Genomic DNA, 22,536 nt, shown 5'->3' with positions numbered 1-22,536 from the left:
GATCATGATAATCACCGACTAGCATAGCAGCACCAAACACCAAATTTCAAGTCGCGCCATACTCACTTCTCGCCACTAGTCGGGAAGCTGCTCGGTGGCAATGCGACTTTTCGTCTGGTAGGATTTGACGGAATGGAGCCAAAGTTCGGCATAGACTACACAGTGCTCATTGCGCAAAGCACATGCCTGCCAGGCTCTGTGCGGACTCAAAAATTTCTGGTTGACAGCTTGACCCTGACCCCGACCCTGAACTTTGTCGCAGCCCAATGTTTAGTCCACGGCAAAGTGCTCAATCGCGACAACTTTCTGTTTTGGTTTCGGTGGATATTCTCACTCATTTATAGAATTATAGTATTGATAGGAAAAAAAAGTATATTCTTATGTAATACGTACACTGTCAAATTGCCTTTCCACCACGTGCTGCAACCCTGCAAAGTGTAAACAGGACACAGTGCACACACAATCAAATCCCGTGTCGGCGCCATTGGACACGTTGCAACGGACAATACAGATACCCTAACACATACTCCGGAGTTTACCGGTTCGTTGGAGTGGGATCGTTTAAGTTGATCCCACATCCAAGTGCCCGGAAAGTTTAGAGGAGTAGACGTAGAATACTGCTTATCAGTGAAGAATACGAGCTGGTTGGTTGGTACTCCGCTAATCAGTCCATAGTTCGTGGTTTTATGGAGTCGGTTTACTGCTAACGCCTAATGTTCCTAGAAATAAGTGCGCGTATGGTGGTAGACTCGTGGAGAACTGGAGCTACGGCGAGTACTGCACAAAAGCAGACATGCACGTACCTGCGGTACCTGCAGTGGCTCTCTCTGCCGAGAAGCTTAACGCTTAGCATCGCTAGTACAGACTCCGTAGTGTCCCGGAAATTGGACTAGTCGGTACTAGCGTGTGCTTCCGTAGTCCCGTCGGTGGATGCAAACCCTTGAACGATAAACACTGTACAGATACTACGAGTATATACGGAGTATGTCCGGAGTATGTGACTATGCAGATGCAGGTACGGCAGAGTCAGACGCGAACTACGACGAAAAGAAAATGTGATTTGCTGTGATCGGCCTGCGGTGTGGAACTCGTCTCTGACTGGCCGGCGGCTCGACGGAGGACAGGCTAGTGTCCAGGTCGATACTGAGGGCGGTTTAGCTCGTCTCAATTTTGGATGGCCGGTTTCTTAAGAAGTTGGATTAAGTTGCAGAGTGCGGGGAGATGCACTCAATGAGTTAGACTGGGCTTCCTCGGCAAGAAGTGGATTGATGAGACCAAGAGGATACTTACTACATATTACTGAGAGAGGAAGGAATTGGAAGCGATTGTGGGACTTGGCTGGAACCCTGACAGCACGTGCTTGGCCAGCCGATTATGTGTTTACAGCCTACCGGTATGCAAAGGTTAAAGGACATAGCTCGCAATGAAAAATCAATATTTTATTAATATGAGAAAGAGAATAAGCAACATAGGCAACATCAGCAACAATGGTTCGTGATAGTCTACCTGCTCCGTATGATCTGTCAAGACGCAAAAAGAAGAAAAGAAAAGAAGAAAAGAAGAACAGGGTCCTCAGCACGAGGAGCGATCGAGAGATGCCAAAAGCTCCGGCTAAACCCCTCTGAGCACTTACCCTTCCCAATCGGGCAGCCAAACCAGGTGGATCCGCTTGGCGTGTTTCACATTCTTCCTCTTGTTTCCTATACTGTAGAAGGGTAAAATGAAATGGATTCTACCTAAAATCTTACTCTCTTGGTTCCTGGTTCAGCGGACTCTGGACAGTAGACTGTGGACGGTGGATAGACCGAACCCTGGATCAGCTGTGGGAGTGCGTCATTTGATATCAATGTAACACCATCCATTCAGCACTCTACTCCATACTATGTAGGCTACTCTGGAGTCAGTCCATATCGACGAGCAACTCACGTGGCGAATTGCTGAAAACCGAAATCAACCTGAAGCACTCGACAAAGCCTGTGGCGCACGATAAATTCGCTAGTCAGTCCCGACAAGCTCACTAGTACGGACATGACTAGAACTTTCTCTTGGTCCCTCTGTCGACTGTTGGTAGATAAATAATAGCGCTACTACGTACGGAGCAGACGCAAAGATACAAGCCAAACTTTCTCGAAGCCATCGCGGCCTGGTCCGCTTGGTGCCCTAACTCCATCTTGTACGTACATGCGATCGTACCGTAATCATCGTATACGAGGATTTGGAGTGTGTGTACACTACCAGTTCGGGAGACCCGATTATTTTTTTCTAGAATCTAGACCAATGATATGTTTGGGGGGAGAGATTCTTCAGATCCGAGACGATGGATGCCACTCGTAAATGTCGAAACTCGATAGAGTACGTAAGTACGGTCAGACTAACGGTGTCGAATCAGCGGATTCATCGGTCCGGAGCTCCGAATGGGTCGATCTGTTGATTATTCGATGCGTACATAATAATGCCTATTTGTTTTTTATTTTTTTAGTTTTGCGATCACTGACTGTCCAGATGTAAATGGCAAGTCTGCCAGAAATGATTTGCTTGACCGACGCCACTCACACGAAAAGTCGAAGACAGTGTGACTGCATCAGTACTCGACGTTGACGACAAATAACAACCATTAATCTATCTTTAGACATCTCACTGGCCAGTCTCCCGAATCTGACTCGTCCCATCGTTCATGCCACCCCACGCTTGTCCAATAACTTACTTACTATCATCGTACGCCTGCATCTGTCACGCTGATAGGAGCCCTTGACCGACCTATCACTTCTTATCACACCAACAGTCCGTTATCATTCGTAATCGATAAGAAAATTTTCATTTTTCTTGTTTCATTTTCTGCTTAGATATGTAGTAGTACGCTTGTCTTTTGTTCCTACGTTGTAAGACATGGTGGTGGGTAGACTCGATGTGATATCGAATCATAAACGACATCACAGTTCATGCCCTTGCATTGGCTTTTGCCTATCATACGTCGGTCTGCAGATGAGTTCAGTCGGACATGCATGCATGCATTTTGCCACTGCGGTTCCTCGGATTACATCCTACGCAAACATGTGAATGCATTCGCAATCCGACCAATGACGATGACTTGTTCCTGCATCGAGCCGTACATCATCGATCATCAATCATCAATCATCAATGCAGGTGAGCAAACAATCGCCTTGTTTGTTTCATCGTCGCATTGATTACGCAAGGTGTTTTTGTCGAAATGTCTCAATATATTTTTTTTTATGGCAGACTAATTTCGTCGTAAATATGGAGACGCAAGAACCGCCTTCTAGAACATCATGCCACAGTCCAAAACGGCAATGGCATGGAACTTTTCTGAGACCCTTGGGGCGGACGATGTAATATATTCTCAATAGCACTGCAATTAATAGAAACGGCGTGGTACCCACGACCGACATGGGTTGTTCCACCGGCCTGTCAGACTGAGACTGTAACGGGATTCATATATTCTACCCAATTTACGACGTATTGTACGCACGTCCGAGGCCGGGATTAGAATGACAGGACCAGACCGGTGATCCATACATCTTAATTGTTGGATATTATTCCATGACTTGTCTGACCGCCCTGTTGGTCGGCGTCTGTCATGTCGGATTGTCTGACTGACTCACCTCCAATCAGGGCGACGGAAGTGTCCGATCGGGTTCCACGAATCTGATACATGCCACTACCTAATACGGACAGAAATTCAGAATGTACATATTAATGAGTGTATATCAGTTTGCCACTTGCAGACAGTAAAAAGTAAAAAAGTAAAAAGTGAAGTGGAAAGTGTATTCGACAAATGCTCATCTCCAAATTCTCTGATTGGCAATGCAATTCTCGCAAAATGGCACGGCTAGCTGGTTGAAGCATAAAGAAACACGGCTTATCTGTCCAACCACACGGCCAGATAGCGACATGCTAGTCCTACTAACTCGAGTGGTGTATCTAAAATACGACGTGCCGGACAAAGCTAGCCGGTTCAGGCTAAGTGTCAATATGTATGGAGCCGGAACGGGTGATCACGCAGTCTTTTGTCTGGTTTGCAAGGGACCCCCCAGAGCTCATTGGCCACTTCCAGACTCTTTGTCTGGTTGAGATGATACAGAGTGATACTGTCAAATACGGCAGACCATGCAAGGTCAGTTCGAGTGGTGGCAGCGTGCATACACTTCGGCGTCCATCCGTCGGCACTTTTGTATCACAATACGTCACTTTGCTAGGAAATTTAATGGGATTTGCGGGGGATTTTTATCATTGGATCGAAATTTGGTAATTTACATAGTACTACGTAGCAATCATGTCTCAGATGTCTTCTTTGACCACGGTAACACTGCAACTGACTGACTGACTGACTATTCTGAAAGTCTGAAACGACAAAGAGAGGCAAATAGAAAAAGCAAAGAGGTCGACTAATTGACAACGTCTAATCGACTAATTCTCGAGACTCGCAGTGTCACACCACACAAAGTGTCGAAATCCCAAAATCGAAAAATAATCCATCCACACTGAGAAATAAAAGTGGGCATCGCTCAGGCACAGCCATCCCCCACTAAGCGCGCTAGTACCGACTGTCCTCGTCTGACTACTCCGTACAGAGAGTGAATGAAAAGTCCCGGAAGGTGGTCAGAGTCAGGCAGTGCCACTACGGACAAAGCCGCTGGTCTTGTCTCATCGTGATAATATTGATAATATTGATGATAATCATGATAGTGATGATGATAATGATAATGATAGATATATTTCCAATAAGACTGACTCGGCGGACTGGACTGCAGAGACAACCGATAGATGGACGGTGGGCACAGTAAGTGGACACACAATGGACACAAAAGTAATATACCACTAGTACGCAGTGGTAACACTAGTKCCACGCTACTGTAGCTAAGGGTTTCGCGGTCTGGGTCCAAATGTGGGCACAAGCCGTCTCTATCACTCCACTGTCCAGAGTCAGTCTGTCCTCCAGTCAGACAACGCTTCACTCTCTCTGTAAGAGTCTAAGAGTCGAAGAGACGAAGAGAGAGTGAGTGTGAGCGATCGCCAAACTGCGCTTTCCCAATCCATGCATAGTCGCACCCACTTCGTCCCAGTCTACCTGTTAAACCGCTTAGTGCCCTCGCTCGCTCACTTCCCGCTCTTTCTGTCCCTCGACTTTCCTCTGCCACTTTCCCCATCCATATCTTTCTCTAACTTCCATTTCTGCATATCCTTTCTTTTCCTAACCTTCTAATGCCTCATTTTTCATAATTCTTCTTCTCTTCTCTTCCTCTTTTTCAAAGCTAACCTCCGGCTCCCAAGTTAATCAAAGCACGTCCCATCTTGTGGCTTKCGCTTGACCTTGGGTCCTGTCATTCGTTTGAAAGTCTCCGTCTCTTATACTTTACTCTTTCTATCTCCGTCCTTGCTGCTTGCGTTTGACTTTTTTTTTATCAATTCAATTGTTATATCCTATTTGACCACCATTGACTTCCTCGACAAGTCATATCAACAAAGCAATCAACGAAAGGAAAGAACATTTTAGCACCAACCACACACTCTTCCTATTCACTCCTTTGAGGAAAGTGTGCTGTGACGGTCAACACCTATACTACATCTCGACATACCCGTTCGACTCTAATAATTAATATCTCGTCTCGAGACAAACGATCTTTCTCTACTAACCGACTCAGCATAGGTGGGTGACATGATCGATATCTTGACTTGCAAAGATACTAACAGGAACAGAACAATGGACGGCACATATTCAATGTCTGCTCCCCTCACGGGACAGCAGTACTACTTCTACAACCCAGACACAGAGCCCAGACAATACGTCGTCTCCCATCAAGACATGTCAACGTATCACGCTCCGATGCCCATGTACCCTCAGCAACAGCCCATCTTCGCTGCTCACCCACAACTGGCTCCCAAGCTTCCCATGCACTCTCAGATGAGCTTGACACCAATTGCTTCACCACAGCCAACCCACATGAAGCCTTCGATCATGATCCAACAACAAAATGGCTCCCCCGCCTTGATGGCTTTGGACACTCGATTCGACTTTTACAGCTTTCCTTCGACTCCTCCATTGTCCTCTGCCGCCAGCAGCATCAGCAGCCCGCCTTCCACATGCGGCATGATCCACACTCCTGTCAACGGTTCTTTCACTTGTGAGAGCATGGAAGGCGTCAAAGAAGGCTGTGAATCAGAAGTCCACGCTGAGATTCTCGCCAAGCCCGAATGGGGTCGATCCAACTCTCCTCCTCTTACTCCAGGTATGTTTTATCCATTATTTACGATTATTGAAACGGTTGAGACATGGAATATACTCCGATGTTGAACGTTTGAATACTTTCATTGTTTTGAATGTTCTATTTCGGGTAACTAACCAATCACGGGAGCAGTATTTATCCACCCGCCCTCGCTCACCACCAACTCCGATCTTCTCTCCGCCAACATTTCCTGCCCATCCCTGTCTCCCTCGCCTTCCCCAGTTCCCACGGGTTTACTCACTCCTTCGTTTGAGTCTGCATGCTCCGACTTTTGCGACCCTCGCCAATTGACTGTCGATTCCGCTGTTGCCGCTGCACCCTCAGCCCCTGCGGAACTCCCTCCTCTGCCCACCTTGAGCTCCGGAGACGAGGACGAGCAAAAGTTGTTGCTCAGTGGTGCCAACTTGACTCTTCCATCCCATGAAGCCGTCCAGGTGACCTTTTCCAGCTGCGTCGAAGCCACCTTGCCTACTCTGCCACGATTTGATTCCTTCTCGGACTTGGATTCAGACGAGGAGTTTGTGACCGGAATCGTTGACTTTGCTCCTTCGACCGCCAACTCGTTTTTCCTTGGTGACAAGAGACAACGTGTCGGACCGTACGCGTTGGACGACGACGAGTTCCTCAGCGAGCACAGCTTTGACGACCTGGATGACGAGGAGCTGTTTATGCGGTCGGGTTTGCCCACTGTGATTATTGAAGAAGCCGAGGACAGCAGTGATTCATCTGTGGACATGAAGACCAAGAAGCGCAGCAGTGCGTCGCGGAAGGCTATCCAGAAGAAGCCGTCGCTTTCCGACGCTTCGTCGATTGGCCACCAGGTGCCTGCTGAAAACAACGACAACCAGACACAAGACCAGAGCGGCTCTACACAGAGCAACGGGTCCGGCAACAATTCCAAGGCAGAATCTGCTGCTGCCACTCCTGTCTCAGGTAAATCCGAATCCTCATCGGCGCAGGCGCCAGTGAGCCGTCGTGGCCGGAAGCAGTCCTTGACCGATGACCCATCCAAAACTTTCGTGTGCACATTGTGCTCTCGCCGATTCCGTCGTCAGGAACACTTGAAGCGTCACTACCGCTCTCTACACACCCAGGATAAGCCATTCGAGTGCCACGAGTGCGGGAAGAAATTCTCACGCAGTGACAACTTGGCTCAACATGCTAGAACACACGGTAATGGTGCTGTCGTCATGGGTATCCTTGACCCTAGCGAAGTGTCTCCTTCTGCCCAAATGTACGAAGAAGATGCCGGTGTTTTGGGCACTGTTCTTTACGAGGCTGCCAGTGCCGCTGCCACACAGTCGACCAGCGAGTCAGGATCTAGCGTTGAGTCTGATTCTCCCACCTCTGGAGATCGTCGACTCAGTCTCAAAAAGCGCAAGCGAGAAGAGACTGTTGCATAAGCCTGCTATGCCAGGCTCCCTCACCCGAGGGTTTACGATGAAACGAGACCAGGAGATACATCTTCACCTTAGCCTTCTCGACTTCGAGAGGCACATTGTAATACATCTTTTGAGAACATAATTCGCTTCGACTTTTTTATATTATCATTTTCTTTGTTGGCGCCTGGGTTCTCGAGTCATCAGATCGATTCAAACCGTGAAGCTTAGAGAAGCTGATGCAATTGAATGTCACGGTCGGTGATATGATTTCGTGGATGTTCATTTTGAACATCGCATCTCAAGGGCATCAGCGTCGGCGAAAGGTCGTGGAAAGGAGGACCAATGGATCATCTGCTTGCTTGTTTTGGATTTGGCTTGGTTTGGGTTTCAGATTGGATAGAGCTTACGAGTCATCACAGCACATACTAGTGGTGATACACAAAAAAATTGGTGCGGTTATTGGTTATATATTGTTGTGCTCCGTCGCTTTGCGTTGCCTGCTTGCATTTGAACTGCCTCTTCTCACCTCGTTTGTTTTATTATCTTCATGTATCTATCTATTCCCTTCGCTTTTCTTTTCTTTTCTTTTCTTTTCTTTCTTCGCGAAACTACCCTACTCGGTTTGTAATTATCCTGTTTGTTTTTGTGCTGGCCACATATCTTGAACATTTTTGTAATATTCTACTTACCCTGTATGTTTTCTCTTTTCCCATACCCCTTGACTATCGAGCACCATTCTTTATATATATATTTGTTGTTATTATGTGTTTATTAGAACAGCAATCACCTGCATAGCATTTATCTTCCAAGTAAACATGAAGTGCCGTAGCATGTATGGCTACTAGCGGAATCACCCCACATTGACGTTCCAAATTTTTTGATCGTCAACTCCCTCCGCTGTCACTTCTATAAGCAATCTTCTGGCTGCAGCCATACATAGAGTTGTCTCTAAAGAATAGGCAACAACTGCGCACTGATGGCCTGACTTTGACCAGACGGGAGTTTATACATGTACATCATCGTCAATCATCCAAGCAGACATGTCTACCGAACCCCTCAATGTCATCGCCCTAATCTCAGGCGGCAAGGACTCTCTCTACTCGATTCTGCACTGCATCCGCAATGGTCACCGCGTAGTCGCCCTGGCGAATCTTCGTCCTCCCTCTAATGACGAGGGCAGTAGTGCACAAGACGAAGAAGATATGGATAGCTTCATGTACCAAACAATCGGGCACAACGTTATACCACTCTACGAATCTGCGCTGGGTATACCCTTGTACCGCGGTGATATCACCGGCGCCGCAGTTGATACGGCGCGGATATACCGTGACGACCTCCCTCCTCCTCAAACTGTGGAGGGCTTACAAGAAGATGAAACAGAATCCCTAATCCCGCTACTAAGCCATATAAAACGAGACTTGCCGCATGCAAACGCCGTTTCTGCAGGCGCGATATTGTCGACGTATCAAAGGACGAGGATTGAGAATGTCGCGGGACGGTTGGGGCTTGTGCCGTTGGCGTTTTTGTGGATGTTTCCTTTTCTGCCTCCTTCTACTTCTACCGTCTCGGTGGGAAAAGGGGGGTTGTTGGATGATATGGCTGCTGTGGGATGTGATGCGCGAATCATCAAGGTTGCGTCGGGGGGKTTGGATGATGATATGTTATGGGAGAATGTTGCAGCTCCCAAGACGCAGAGACGGCTTGAGAAGGTTATGAGGCCGTATGTTGATGATGCGCAGACGTTGAAAGGGGCGATTCTGGGTGAAGGGGGAGAGTACGAGACTCTTGCTCTTGATGGACCGGGTTTTCTGTGGAAGAAGAGGATTGTTGTGGAAGAGAATGACAAACAGGTTTGTAGGGTTGATAGTGGTGTGAGCCATGTTAGGATTTTGAAGGCGAGATGTGTTGAGAAGGATGAGTCGACAGCAGTGACGCCGGAGGATGTTAGGAGGCCGGCGCAGTTTGACGAGAGGTTTTGGCAAGCCCTTAAGGGATTGCAAGAAGGAGATTTCGTTTCTGTCAGCGAAGATCTTGGTCTGGTATCAAGTCCAAGGACAGGTTCGACAATCAACACATCGTCAATATCCCTCGGAAACCTCCACACCATCTCAAATATCACAGCCCCCGAAGCCGGCCCAACGGCCGATGCACAAATGCGCGCAATTACAGAAAAGCTGCAATCACTCTTACAAAACACCACCACCCAATCTACCATATCAACAAACGACATCGTCTTCACCACAGTCCTGCTCCGATCAATGGCAGACTTCACCCCAATGAACGCAATATACGTCTCACTCTTCACAAAACCCAACCCCCCCGCAAGAGTCACAGTGGCTTGTGGCGATCGTCTACCTGATGGCGTCCAGGTAATGATTTCAGCCGTCATTGATCTTGGCCCACGCCAGAAGAGGGAAGGCCTTCACGTCCAGTCACGCTCTTATTGGGCGCCGGCAAATATCGGGCCTTATTCGCAGGCTATTACGGTGCCATACAACCCCAAAGAAGAAGGAACAGGCAGTCTGAAAGGAGGTCTGGTGTATATCGCTGGGCAGATCCCATTAGATCCACCATCGATGGAGATACCCGGTGGAATTGACCAGACGGACGAAAAATGGTTCCAGAATTTCAGCCTTCATGCGACGCTGTCGTTGCAGCATCTGTGGAGAATTGGGCTTGCGACAAAGGTTGATTGGTGGGTTGGTGCGGTTGTGTTTCTGTCCAGAGACCACCGTCAGCGAGGGCGTCAAAAGGCGCGTATAGCGAGTCGGTTATGGCAAGCTATACATTCACGGGATACGGCTGAAGCAGAAGAGGAAGCAGATTTAGATATTTGGGATATAAAGCATGGGCTCACGGAAGATCCGAGAATGGCGCAGGGAAGACCGTCATTGCCGAATTGGGAAGTGTTGGTTGACGGCGATGAAAGTGCTGGTCATCCGCCGTGCTTCACGGTTGAGGTCGAGCAACTCCCGCGAAATAGTGATATTGAGTGGCAGGCACTCGGTACTACGGGTATACCGATTAAACCTCCAGTCAAGGTTCCCTGCACCACCGACCTTGAATCGAGGATATGGTGCACAAAGCTCGAAGAACGGAATGGGTCGTTTTATACCATTGAGATTGCAGAGGCCCAGAACACAAATCTGTGGGACAGGATAGATGCAATTTTGTCCGAGATCGGTGTACCAGCTGAGCATTCCACCCACTGCACCCTTTATACATCCTATGGACAGTCGGTGAGCCATTGGAAAGGACAAGTTGTACCTTGTTATAACGTTTACGGAGGTGATGGTTCTAGTATTGCTGCTGCTATCACTGTGCAACTGAAAGCTTAGAACATATGCCTATAGAAATTACATCAAGCTATTTCCGATCTTCATCCTTGCTCTCCCACCGTTTTTTAGTCATTACAAGTTCTTTAGCACTTATCTGATTGCACCCGGTGAAATCACTGATCTTGATAATGAGACTTCCAAAACCATGCAGAATCTGTTGTTGGACTCTGTCAAGGATCCTTGGTCGTTGCCGATTGCATGTTGGCCAGCTTATTACTCTAATGCCAGTAACGGTGGTACTGCCGTCCGGTTTGGAGCTGATGACATGGCCGTGTAATATGAGTCTGGTGTTGAGGTTGAAGGTCCATGTATCTACTCCAACATGACTTTGAACATGAGTCTGTAAAACTCGTGGGCTGAAGGCGGAATAATCGAAGTAATCTTTTGAATAATGATTTACGAACATGGATGGTCACGCAAGCATGTCTTGCACAGTATGGATAAGTTTCTCAGAGAGCAGCCCTCTTATCTCACAGATTTGCTCGCATTTGGCCTATATACAGCCCAAACAAGTCGGACGCCCCGTAAATATGCTTCCAGGCATGGAAGTTCCCGCTATCCTTGGCTGTCAACCTTATGATTTTCATATCAGACCAGCCTAAGAGTTACTGGGCTGCTAGTAATAGCAAGGAGGATGACAAGTTGGTGATGTTTCATACATCTCTCCTCTTGCAACAGCGTCTCTTGGCTTATCAGGCTTTTCTCGCCCTTGGACAAACCTCTTGTAGCTTTTCCCGCTTACTCATGTGTTGTAACAAGGATTGAAGAAGTTGGTAGATACCTTCAGTTGCCGAACGCGCCGTAGGAGTGTCTAGTATCATTGAACTGTTCTCAGTGATATGCAAGAGGCTTGTCATTGAAGAGGCTTGTCATTGAAGAGGCTTGTCATTGAAGAGGCTTGTCATTGAAGAGGCTCATCGTAGGATATCAGCGCCTTCCGTCTGAGCGCTACTAGATGGATCCTTCGGGTAGAAAGATTAGACTGATATCACGATAACACAATGTATCTAGGAGTTGCTAGCTAAAGTTTCCAGAGAGCCATTCAATAAGGTCGAGCCCCCTCTCGTATGCCAAGGAAGGGCTTATGGGGTAGAGCTTGCCCCGTCAGAACCATCCAGTGAACAGATTTGAGCAACCAGTGTTGAGTCACAGCAAGTTTACTGTATGGTGTCCACGCTCGTTAGACACAACATAGAATCGATCTGAGAGTCAGTACCAAAAGCACCGATAAAAGGGTATCGTGTCCCTGGTCAGGTCTGAGGTAAACCAGCCATTGTGCCTGTCGAATCTGGGGAGGCAGTTATCGTCCAGAGCACGGATGGAGCACGTCCATTTTTTTTTTTTGCGGGTTCTGCAGTTGCTCTGACCACTCCTCGCACTGTCGCAAAGTCAGTCTCCGGAATCCATTGAATACAGTAATCTGCCACGAGAACACGTCGCTTAATTTGTCGCGAGAGACGGTGGCCAGACGGACTAGGGAAGATAGTGCACGCCGCGAACCGGCTGACGTTGGCGGTTGCGGCCAATGGCTGCCTGTGGTTGTACAGACTAGGCTGGAAGGAGCGCTCGGACGGCGAATGGCGACGACGGGAAGCGCCATTCCGAACATGTGATTAGACATCGTGTTTCTCCTATCAGCTCAACGAGTATCTCCCAACTGCCCTTCTACTATCTCCATCGATTGTGGTGTTGTAATACTTGCATCTTGGGAATGGATTGTGTGTGATACCGACTATTGTTTTTCTTATTGTTGTTCGATCAAATTCCCTCCGAGCTGGCCTGACACCTGTCATCATCACCGCCGCATCCACAAACACCGAACCGCAGGAGATGGCAGAATAAGCGCATGCATGCACTCATCAAGGGGAAGAAGTTTCATTGGAGCTCTCAGCACATGCGATGCTATGGCATCTACGCAGCAGAGACGAAGGGGTGGGGATTTCCAGCACGCGTACTTACAGCCGTCGCCGGAGTTTGTCTTTCCTAATAATGGCCGAAACGACAACGACAATGACTATGATAACCACGCGACAACAATCATTGACAATGACATTATAGACTCCACAACGGCCGATTTGAATTACTCGCCACGACTATCGCGCTCGCCGCATCCATATTATCGCATCGGCGCGAAGATATCAAATCGAGAAAAGGATGATTCCCCGGCGAGAAGCGATTATCACCTAGCCAGCGACTCGGGTAGTATAAACGATCATTCAAATTTCGTTCAGAGAAAGAAACAACGGAACACCAACCGGAATGGCAATGGATGGTCGAGGACTTCTCCTCGGGCATCGAGCGAAAGCGGCACAGAAGCAGATGACGAAAGCACCGGCCTTTTGAAAGGTTTACCAGCGCCCCCGGTAAGGTCATCGCGCAAAGGTCTACGAAGCACAGCCGGCCGCGATGATCCTTTGCTCTGGCTACAGGACGAGACGCCCCAATCGTGGTCTTTGTTTGTACGATCGCCGATAAGACAACCGAAACGGAGTTCGAGCGAGGAATCGATGCGCAGTAATGCTACATATGCTACAGTACGAGGGGTTGTTGCGCGCCGGAAGAGAAACGAAGTTATGCGCAGAGTGACAGAGACTGCTTTGTTGCTTTCCGTCGGTGTCGTGGTGTTGCTTCGAGAGGATGCGCGCTCATATGCATCATCGTGGCATAAAGGTGTGTGCTTTTCTTTTAGTCTTCAATATCACATAGCTAATTTGATCCAGAAATTCGATCCTTCCTATCTCTCATCACTGCCCTCTACGCTCTATATCCACTTCGTTTATCGGCCGGGCGCGGCAAGCCACGTCTGACGTTCACTTTTACGATACCCAGCAGCTTCGATCCGGCGCCCCTGTTATACCCTGTTCTCGTACCTGTTTTTGTGGCCTTATCGACCATGCATCATCGTCCAGCGTTGATTTTGCCAAACATTGTCCTTAGTCTTTCTTCGATACCCCCTCAAGTCGTTCCACTACACATTTTGCAGCATGGCCACGCCAGTGTTACGCATTGGGCTATTTCCGTCATTCCGATAATTCTTTCCGAGCACGATATCTCATATATCAGCACTATGTCCGAACCTTTATCGACAAAAGGACTCGACTCCGAGGTGCTTGTTCTCTTATACCCCTTGCACCAAGCATTGATTGCTACTCTTGACTTTCTCCTCGCCACGAGCCTACTTCCCGCGGAGCTTCATCTACTGGGATCAGGTTTGACAAATCTCCTTCTGTTCGCCAAATCGCCTCAAGCTCAGATACTAAAGACGCTACTATGGTTGGGCGGGCTGAGTGTTTGGGTTCTCTGCCGCACCGTTCTTCGATGGGAGATTACATTGGCTAGAATCCCGACCTGGAAGTTTCGCAAACCCCCAAGTAGTTCGTTCTCTCCGAAAAAGTTTATCAATTTTATAGACCACAAGATTTGTGAAAAGATTAGTGCCATAGGCACAAACAGCGAAAAAGAGTTGGACTCTGATAGTGAAGATGATGCCGACAGCCCTCAAAGACCCCAGGCACGTCAGAGCAGTCTGCCTCGCCAGAATGGATTCTGGTCACAGCGCGACCTGAAAGAAGGAATTCGGCTAGACGACCTCTGGCCCTCGTCTTGGGCAGCCACCAAAAGTCTTCTGCAATCACACAAAAGACGACATACTATTTCTACTGTCGATGACCTCGAAACTGTCAGAACAGGGCGAGCACCTCCTCGAACCACACCGGGCGGAAGACGCAAGCGGTCTATGGCACCTGATCTGGCTTCCTTCCTTACTCTAACCGCCGCTCAAGCGCGCATTCGACGGTGGCTGTTCGCAGGATACATATTCACAGCGATGATTGCGATCATACTCCTTCCGATCCGACTCTATATTACGAACGAAGCCTTACACGGAAAAGATCCTTTCGGTTGGGCTTTAGGATATTTATTTGGAAATATCTCTTCTTTCCGACTTTGGACATTGAAGTGGAATCTCGAGTATTGGATCCAGCTACCGAAACGTCATGAGGAAAATCAGTTTTGCCATCGAGGCTGGGTCGAACATCTACGTCGTGATACATTCGGTGAAGCAAATACTCGTCTTTTGATTAGCGGACACTGTCTTTTGGTCTTGATTGTTGGATTGGCCACAGTCCTTCAACTCAGCAAAATTGCCGAGGTGGATACTAGGCGGAAGATCTTTCACGGAATGATGGTGCTGATGTTTTTGCCTGTGACGTATATCGACCCTGCCTACTCAGCACTAGCATTGACGCTTGTCCTGGCTCTTTTCCTACTGCTCGATCTTCTCCGCGCATCTCAAGTGCCACCCGTCGCCAAACCGTTGACATATTTCCTGGCACCGTACACTGACGGTCGTGACCATCGGGGTCCGGTCATTGTCTCCCATATATTCTTGCTCATTGGCTGTGCTATTCCTCTCTGGTTGTCTCTCGCCGATTTGCCGCGTGTCACTATTGACGACGATCTTGAGAGCCCCTGGTCAGGCTGGGAAGTTCCATCTCGAGATGTCAGTATGGTCAGCGGGATCGTCTGCGTGGGCATGGGAGACGCCGCAGCATCCCTTGTTGGACGACGATATGGTCGTCTCAAGTGGTTCTGGGGTGGCGGCAAGTCACTAGAGGGTAGTTTGGCATTCACGATTGCTGTCTTTGCGGGCTTGATGGTTGCTCGTATGTGGCTGGCAGTTGGTGGATGGGCGGCTGTATCATCGGCGGCTTTCATCAGCATGTCGTCTTGGGGCGTTGTTGCTGTGAAATGCCTTCTTGCTGCTGGCGGTGCTAGTTTGACCGAGGCTGTTCTGACGGGAGGCAACGACAATGTCATTGTTCCTGTAGTACTCTGGCTACTCGTTCGTGGATTGGCCATATAACCAACAATTTTCTATATATATATTTCAGTCTGTCTAAGCTTGAGGCTACATGACAGATTCGAAACCTTCAGGCATGCATAATGCCTATTACTGTACAAAAATAATATGGGGAGGATGGTTGGCGCGGCGTTTGCATTGAGGTATAGATACTTGATATCCTTTTGTCACGACATGGTATACATACATAATGAGACGAGATTTATGTTGGACATGGGAGGTTATTGTAAAGTTTTCGCCTACATTTAGGTAGCTATGTTATAATGATTCCCAATTTTATATTTCTGGTTAACCATTTACCTTTCTTAGGATGGATATTATCAAAGGGCTACCTAGTTAATCGAAAGTATTTCTACTAGCCTCAACCCTTCTAAGGTTACCTAAGTAAAAGGACGATTATAAACTCAAGTATATACATTATCGTGCTATCAAGATTAACAAATTTACAGCAAGAGAACACATGCACCCTGAATTGTCTTAGGGTCATCACAAGTCAAACCCAATGTAAATCCCGCCTACCCTAGTCTTTCAGAACTCCAAACTAACGCAGTTATAGACAATCACACCATTTGGAAGAGCTCCCCAATGGAACTCCTGGTCAACGCTTCATCCCATACTCGGCTTGAAGCCATGAGCTAAATCCCGGTGCGATGACATGCTTTCCATGAGTTCATTAGAAAAGGCAGGTGGAAGTATCGATTGATGTCCGTTCATATAGGTTGCAAGTCTGGTCGCTAGTAAACGGAACATCAACCTTTTCTGCAAAGACCAATCAATATAAACAATAACAAAGCGACTGCCCCTTAGGTACGGCCTGCCCGTCAAACCATCATATATATACTCAAGTATATGTGAAACTCGTCAAATATGCGCGTTGTATTGTCTTCACTATTAGTCTTCTAGAGGTTCCCGCTGAGGTAAAGCCGTGATATGGTTGGTCTGAGTTTCCTTGATAACATTTGCGGTGGCTTGCTCCTGAGACCTGCGCACGACTTCCATTCTATGAGCAGTCGTCAGTGTATCTTCATGACCAGGTCCTAATGTATCATTAAAGACCTTAAAAGCAATAGTGTAATATTCCAGTGCCTTATTGAATTGGTATTGCTTTTCATATACAATACCAATATTATAAACAGTCCATAGAGTATCTTCGTGATTCGGCCCAAGAGTATAATTTTGTCCCTTATAGGCAATGAAAAACCACTCCAGGGCTTTATCAAATTGGGATTGAAATTCATATGTAAGACCAATATCATAAGCAGACTGCAGGGTATTTTCATGATCAGGTCCTAAAGTATGATTTCTTCCTGTATAAGCAATAGAATACCACTCCAGGGCTTTGTCAAATTGGGCCTGCTTATAATATGTGTTACCAATATTATGAGCGGAATATAGAGTATCTTCATGATCAGGTCCTAAAGTATGATTTCTTCCCTCAAAAGCAAGAGAGTACCATTCTAGAGCTTCGTCAAACTGGGATTGGAATTCATATGTAAGACCAATATTATGAGCCAACTGCAGGGTATCTTCATGATCAGGTCCTAAAGTATGATTTCTTCCCTCAAAAGCAAGTGAATACCATTGATCTGCTTCATCGTATTTTTGCAGGTGCAAATAATGGTCTGCAACCCACTTAGCGGCATTCTGTGTCAACATATTCCCCCTGCCCAACGTAGCCAGTCGCCCTTCATACGCAGTAAGTTTCAACTCAAGAGCCTTGTCGAAATTTCTTTCTACTTCATAGAGAGCGGCTAACCCCATAAAAGCAACCATTGTAGCGTAATTTCCACGGCCCAAAACACGCTGCCGAGCTGTCAAGAGCCATTTGTACCATCTCCGCGATTCTTCGAAGCGTTGCAGTCTATACAACACCCAAGCTAGATCTCCTGCAATAGTCAGAGACCTGGGGTGCATTGGATGAAGCCGTATATATGCCTCCGACAGTTCCCATCGAAAGAACTTTTCCGCGACCGGGAGATTATAATTTCTCACAGCAATGGTCAGTTTGTAAGCGAGGAACCACGGATCACCTTCCAATTGTTCATCTTCGCGATGCAGAGATTTAAATGACAAACATGCCTCCTGTAATTGACCCATAAGCCAGAGGTACCACCACTGTGGTGTTTCATAGATTAGGGATATGACTCGAGGCAATGACTGATGTTCTGGTGGATTCTGGGGGTTCGCTGATGCCGACGGCGTGGCTTTGGAAAGGTATGTCCGGGCATTCTCGAGAGCTGCATGGACGTGTGGTACGAGCCGGTATTCATAATCATCATGCAAACGACCCTCTCGTTTTCGCAATCGTAGTGTACGAGCAAGAAGTCGGAGGGCCCTGTCTGAAAGTTCCTGCTTTCTCTGTAGAGGCAGCCGCTGCCGAATCCAATAGTGGATCAATGGATGAATAGTAATAGCATCCATTGAGGATGAAAAGCGAACCAAAGAGAAGGATGAGAGTAAGAGAAGTAAGTGATGAATAGATTCCTCTGTTAAAACGACATATCAGCTACGTATGATTCTCATCGTCGCCAGGGTGAAGGCGTACTGTGCGTTTGAAACCGTGTATCATCTGACAACATCTCTTCGAATATGTCATTATTCGACAAGAAACCGGAAAGAAAAAGAAGATCAGCGGCTTCTGGCTTTTCCTCCTCGACCCTCTGAAGAGACACCTCCCATGTAGTGAGTATTGTGTCGTTACGATAGTCCCACATAGATTGAGGTCGCCTATGGGCGAGGAGCCTTTCTGCATTGACGTGATATTGCTCGATGTATTTTTGGATGGCTCGCGTAAATTGCTCTGGTTGTTCTGGAAGAAACTTTTGCTGAGCAGATATATAGGCGCTAGCCTGCTCTATGGCAAGAGGAAAATACCCCAATAATTCAAGCAATTCGTGGATAACACGATCTGGCACTTGTGTCAATGAGAAGAACTATCGAAATGCCGTATTTCTGGGCTTACCGTCGATTTTTCCATTGAAGCCACAATTTGTGGCAAAAAGAGACCTGCCCTCGTCTTCACTCATTTCTTCAACCTCAGTGCTTCTCCAGTAGCCGGAAATATCTTTTCGCCTACTTGTGATGAGGATGCTACCAAAGGAAACCCGGGGGAAATAATTGCGAACGTCAAATGAATCCAAATCATCGACATTGTCAAATATTAGCAACCATTCATCATTCTGCTGCTTCGCCAGCCAATTCATGATCCCGCCGACAGCAGTTGAGAATTTCGCGACGCTAGAACTCACATCACCCACCAATTGTGCCTCAAAACTTTTGTATTCTGTATCATTTGTATGGGTATTTCGGAAGTGCTGCAAGACCTGTTCTGCCGCATGGGTAAGACTCCGGCGGATAGCTGATTCACTGGCCCCATCAATCCAGAACACTGCCGAGTAGTTATTCTTATAGCTATATGCATATTCGATAGCGATTTGCGTCTTGCCTATTCCCCCCGGCCCGTGCAGAGCAAAGATGCATTGCTGGGAATCGGGGCATTCATCCTTGAAGTAGCGATGGACCTGCTGCAGAAGATGTGTTCGACCGCTGAATCGATTGTTGCGTAGCACCGGCAACTGAAGCGTAATTTGAAACTCATCCTTTGTGCCCTGACTACGTCGAGTTTGTCGAGGTTCGGAAGATATGGCGTTTGACAGAATGGATAAAACCATCTGATAGTTGCTATTGCGAGAGGAAAATTTGTTTAAACCGCGATGATCCACGGGAAGGCCAATGTTCCGTACCCTACCTCCTCCAAACTTGGCAGATTGTTCACGAACACACTATGGCCGGAGTCAGACAAGAGAAACTATCCAAGTAAAATAGTTGCATCCTTACAAACTCTCTCCATCGAAAGAACCATAAACTGAATAATAGAGTTGGTCGCTGCTCGAAGACGTTGACGATCTGAATTTTTTCGTCTATACTGGCCTCGAAGCTTGTATGTAAATCCAGAAGCATGGTAGAGTCGTACTCTATCTCCCCAAGGATAGAAGGGTTTGATCCGATCAATCGAAGTAGACGAGCCATTCGACGACCCCAAGTGCTGAACGTAGATCCACGATGAGGAGTCCCCAGAAAGACGATTGCCTTTGTATGCTGGGAGACATACTCAAAATTTGGATTTCCACGAGCAAGGGTGAGAGCCTCCTTGATGACCAAACCTCCGTAGCTATACCCAACGAATATGAAATTGCGATTGAGATCCTAGTTTCAAGTCAGACGAGTCACGCCTTATTTGCACTACGGGATCCCCATACTTCTTGTGATCGACGTATACTATTTGCCATGTGCTCCAGAAAATCATTTCCGATGGTTGCGAGCCTGACTTGCACCGCGTCTCGTTTCCAAAATGACTCGAAGTTGAAGAAGTAAAGACGGATATCGCCATCCTCTAGGTGACGCAGGTCATCCGGCAGAAGATCACTGACCCAAGTCACATCTTCTTCGCCTGAGTCGGTCACTCTTCGCGCCTGCCATGTCGTAGCCGGGTTGGAGCCAAGCCCGTGCACAAAGATAATGCTGTGAATCAATTAGCAGGCCTCTGTGGAAGTTTATCCCATGTCGAGGAGATGATTACTCAATCCCATTACTGCCTTGTGGTTGAGTATAGTTACTGGCTGGCACAACCCCCAGTAGTGCTTTGTGTGCCTGAGCTGGATTGACGGGCGAGGGAATGCCGCGGATCAAGAAATCGTATATTATGACTGCGACAAGGGGAACAATTACTCCGACCGTGTAGGTAACTCTCCACATTGTAATACACTGTACTTGTGACAGGCTTTACATAGCCTTGAGAGGCAGTCGCCTAGCGAAATGATTGTTCCCAGGTACTGATTCAAAGATTTTTCTGTAGTTCAATACAAAGGGGAAAAAGATGATTGGGGATGAAGGATGCGAAGTTCTTCAGAGTCTGGCTGAAACTGCCCAGGAGTGATAAATTTGGCGGCAATAAATCTCAATAAGAATTAAAGAGCCGGTGCTCAGGCTGTTTGCTATCTTACTGCAAGGCTGGCCACTCAAAACCCAGGTCAGCGAACTCGGATTTTTGGTCTTGTGCATGCTACCGCGGTGCATACTGATAGGCAGTGGGCTTTTTAAGCGCTCCTCATCCACTGCTTATATTTCTACTGCGAAGTCATGGAATAATCTGCAGAAAATGTTTTCTCAACCCCCATTTACACAGTTCGAAGCATTGAACAAAGAGTGGTTAAGTTCGCAGCTTGATTCCAATGGTTCAAGCACGCAAGAAAACACACCCACCACTATCAGTCACGTACCAGGATTTCCATCAGTCGCACTCCGACAGCAAGACGTCAATCACTTTCTCACCGACGAATTGGTGACTCCGGTCTTAGACGAACTACATGATCATCTCTGGCTGGTTGCCCGAAAATCCGGTCAGAACATCGATGCCCTTCATGTACAGAGACTGAGAGGTCGGACCGTTCTCCTAAGCGAGGACCCAAATCTTCATCTTCTTTGGGGACGTAACCAAATCTATATCAAGCCAATTCCTATTTGCCTCCTGAATCACCATTTTTGGGCTCAGTATCTCTGTCAAAGGCACACGGACTCCGGCCCTTTGGCTTCTACATTCGACCCATCTGTAGCGACTGGCTTCTTAAGATCGTACGCCTCGTTGATACAGCACCAGTCAGATTTCCTCGTCGCTCAAGAATTGCACTTGATACCCACGGAAATAAGCTGGGAGGACTGGACACGATTTGCCTGCCAATTCCGATCACTAGGTGAGGGGCAGGTATCGAAGAGATACCATTATGGCCAGATGCGGCTTTCGCGGCTAGATTGGGCGGTGCGTATTTTTCGTCCACGTCAGGCTCGCACTGCCTGGTTCTATGATATTCCCTATAGGTCAATCACCAATTATCTCTCGTCTTCCACAATTCCGCTGTTGTTTATCTTTGCCAGTGTCTCGGTTGTGCTTTCAGCCATGCAGGTTCTCCTGACCGTGTCGCCGGAGACCGGGTTTCTGAAGCAGCTACAATTCGCTGGATTACCGCAGATGGAACTCGTGTTTTGGGTCTTTTCCATAGGTATTCTTCTGGCGTCGGCGGCTGTTTGGTTGTTGCTCTTGGAAATCCCGATTGCTATTTTGAGCTGGCAGTTAACCTGGGGATATCGAAATCGAGGCATAGCTCAAAAACCATGGAGATAAACAATTAGCGAATTGATTCTCTTTGAAGACATCTATAGATGACTTTTTGAGTTGTTAGTATTTCACTCAAAAAGAATAAGCGACGTGCGGGAGCTGCTGGCGCTTATAGCTTCTGGTTAAGACCTCGCCTATGGTGATATAATACTTTTTTTCTACACTTTTGGTTTTAGTCTTGATCTACTATAGACTAAGATTACATATTGACAGGACACAAGATCAGACCCTAAGACTAAACCCAATTACCTCAGCGCACATTGAAACATGATAAACTAACCAAAACTGATTACGAATCTGACTGCTTAGGCACGCGAATGAGCATGTTCTGGTCAACACCACATGTTGCCATACCGCAACTTGGGACACCCACCCTAGTCTTTCTCGAATCCTGTTCAGTCAGCGAACGACCGATTTGAAACACGACTGCTGCAGAGGTACCCGATATGCACGCTGTCTATAATTAAAGATAAAAAACGGCTGCCATTTGACGTGTATTAAGATGTGTCAATAATTGACAAGATACATCATTCAGGATGAT

General features: G+C 47.3%; 4 protein-coding genes across 4 annotated transcripts; 3 read left to right on the top strand and 1 right to left on the bottom strand.

Annotated features, from left to right (window-relative positions):
• Window positions 1-5,719: 5,719 nt before the first annotated feature.
• On the top strand, window positions 5,720-7,645 carry BHQ10_007394 (uncharacterized protein; the record flags this gene model as incomplete). Its single annotated transcript, XM_040880084.1, has 2 exons — window positions 5,720-6,245; window positions 6,375-7,645. 2 exons carry the CDS (start codon window positions 5,720-5,722, stop codon window positions 7,643-7,645), a joined length of 1,797 nt encoding a protein of 598 aa, XP_040735897.1.
• A 1,019-nt stretch (window positions 7,646-8,664) lies between these two features.
• On the top strand, window positions 8,665-10,962 carry BHQ10_007393 (uncharacterized protein; the record flags this gene model as incomplete). Its single annotated transcript, XM_040880083.1, has 1 exon — window positions 8,665-10,962. The coding sequence occupies one exon, from the start codon at window positions 8,665-8,667 to the stop codon at window positions 10,960-10,962; it is 2,298 nt and encodes a 765-aa protein (XP_040735896.1).
• Window positions 10,963-12,866: 1,904 nt separating this feature from the next.
• BHQ10_007392 (uncharacterized protein) lies at window positions 12,867-15,826 on the top strand (the record flags this gene model as incomplete). The annotated part of the gene is made up of 3 exons (XM_040880082.1): window positions 12,867-13,632; window positions 13,683-14,336; window positions 14,406-15,826. 3 exons carry the CDS (start codon window positions 12,867-12,869, stop codon window positions 15,824-15,826), a joined length of 2,841 nt encoding a protein of 946 aa, XP_040735895.1.
• An 888-nt stretch (window positions 15,827-16,714) lies between these two features.
• BHQ10_007391 (uncharacterized protein) lies at window positions 16,715-20,578 on the bottom strand (the record flags this gene model as incomplete). The annotated part of the gene is made up of 6 exons (XM_040880081.1): window positions 16,715-18,309; window positions 18,369-18,731; window positions 18,786-19,605; window positions 19,661-20,029; window positions 20,083-20,344; window positions 20,403-20,578. The coding sequence occupies 6 exons, from the start codon at window positions 20,576-20,578 to the stop codon at window positions 16,715-16,717; spliced, it is 3,585 nt and encodes a 1,194-aa protein (XP_040735894.1).
• Window positions 20,579-22,536: the final 1,958 nt, after the last annotated feature.

The sequence above is a fragment of the Talaromyces amestolkiae genome (assembly GCF_001896365.1).
Source record: "Talaromyces amestolkiae strain CIB chromosome Unknown scaffold15.1, whole genome shotgun sequence".
Taxonomy (NCBI): Eukaryota; Fungi; Ascomycota; class Eurotiomycetes; order Eurotiales; family Trichocomaceae; genus Talaromyces; species Talaromyces amestolkiae.
Note: the sequence above shows the minus strand (reverse complement) of the source record. Positions and strands in the feature narration are given on the sequence as shown.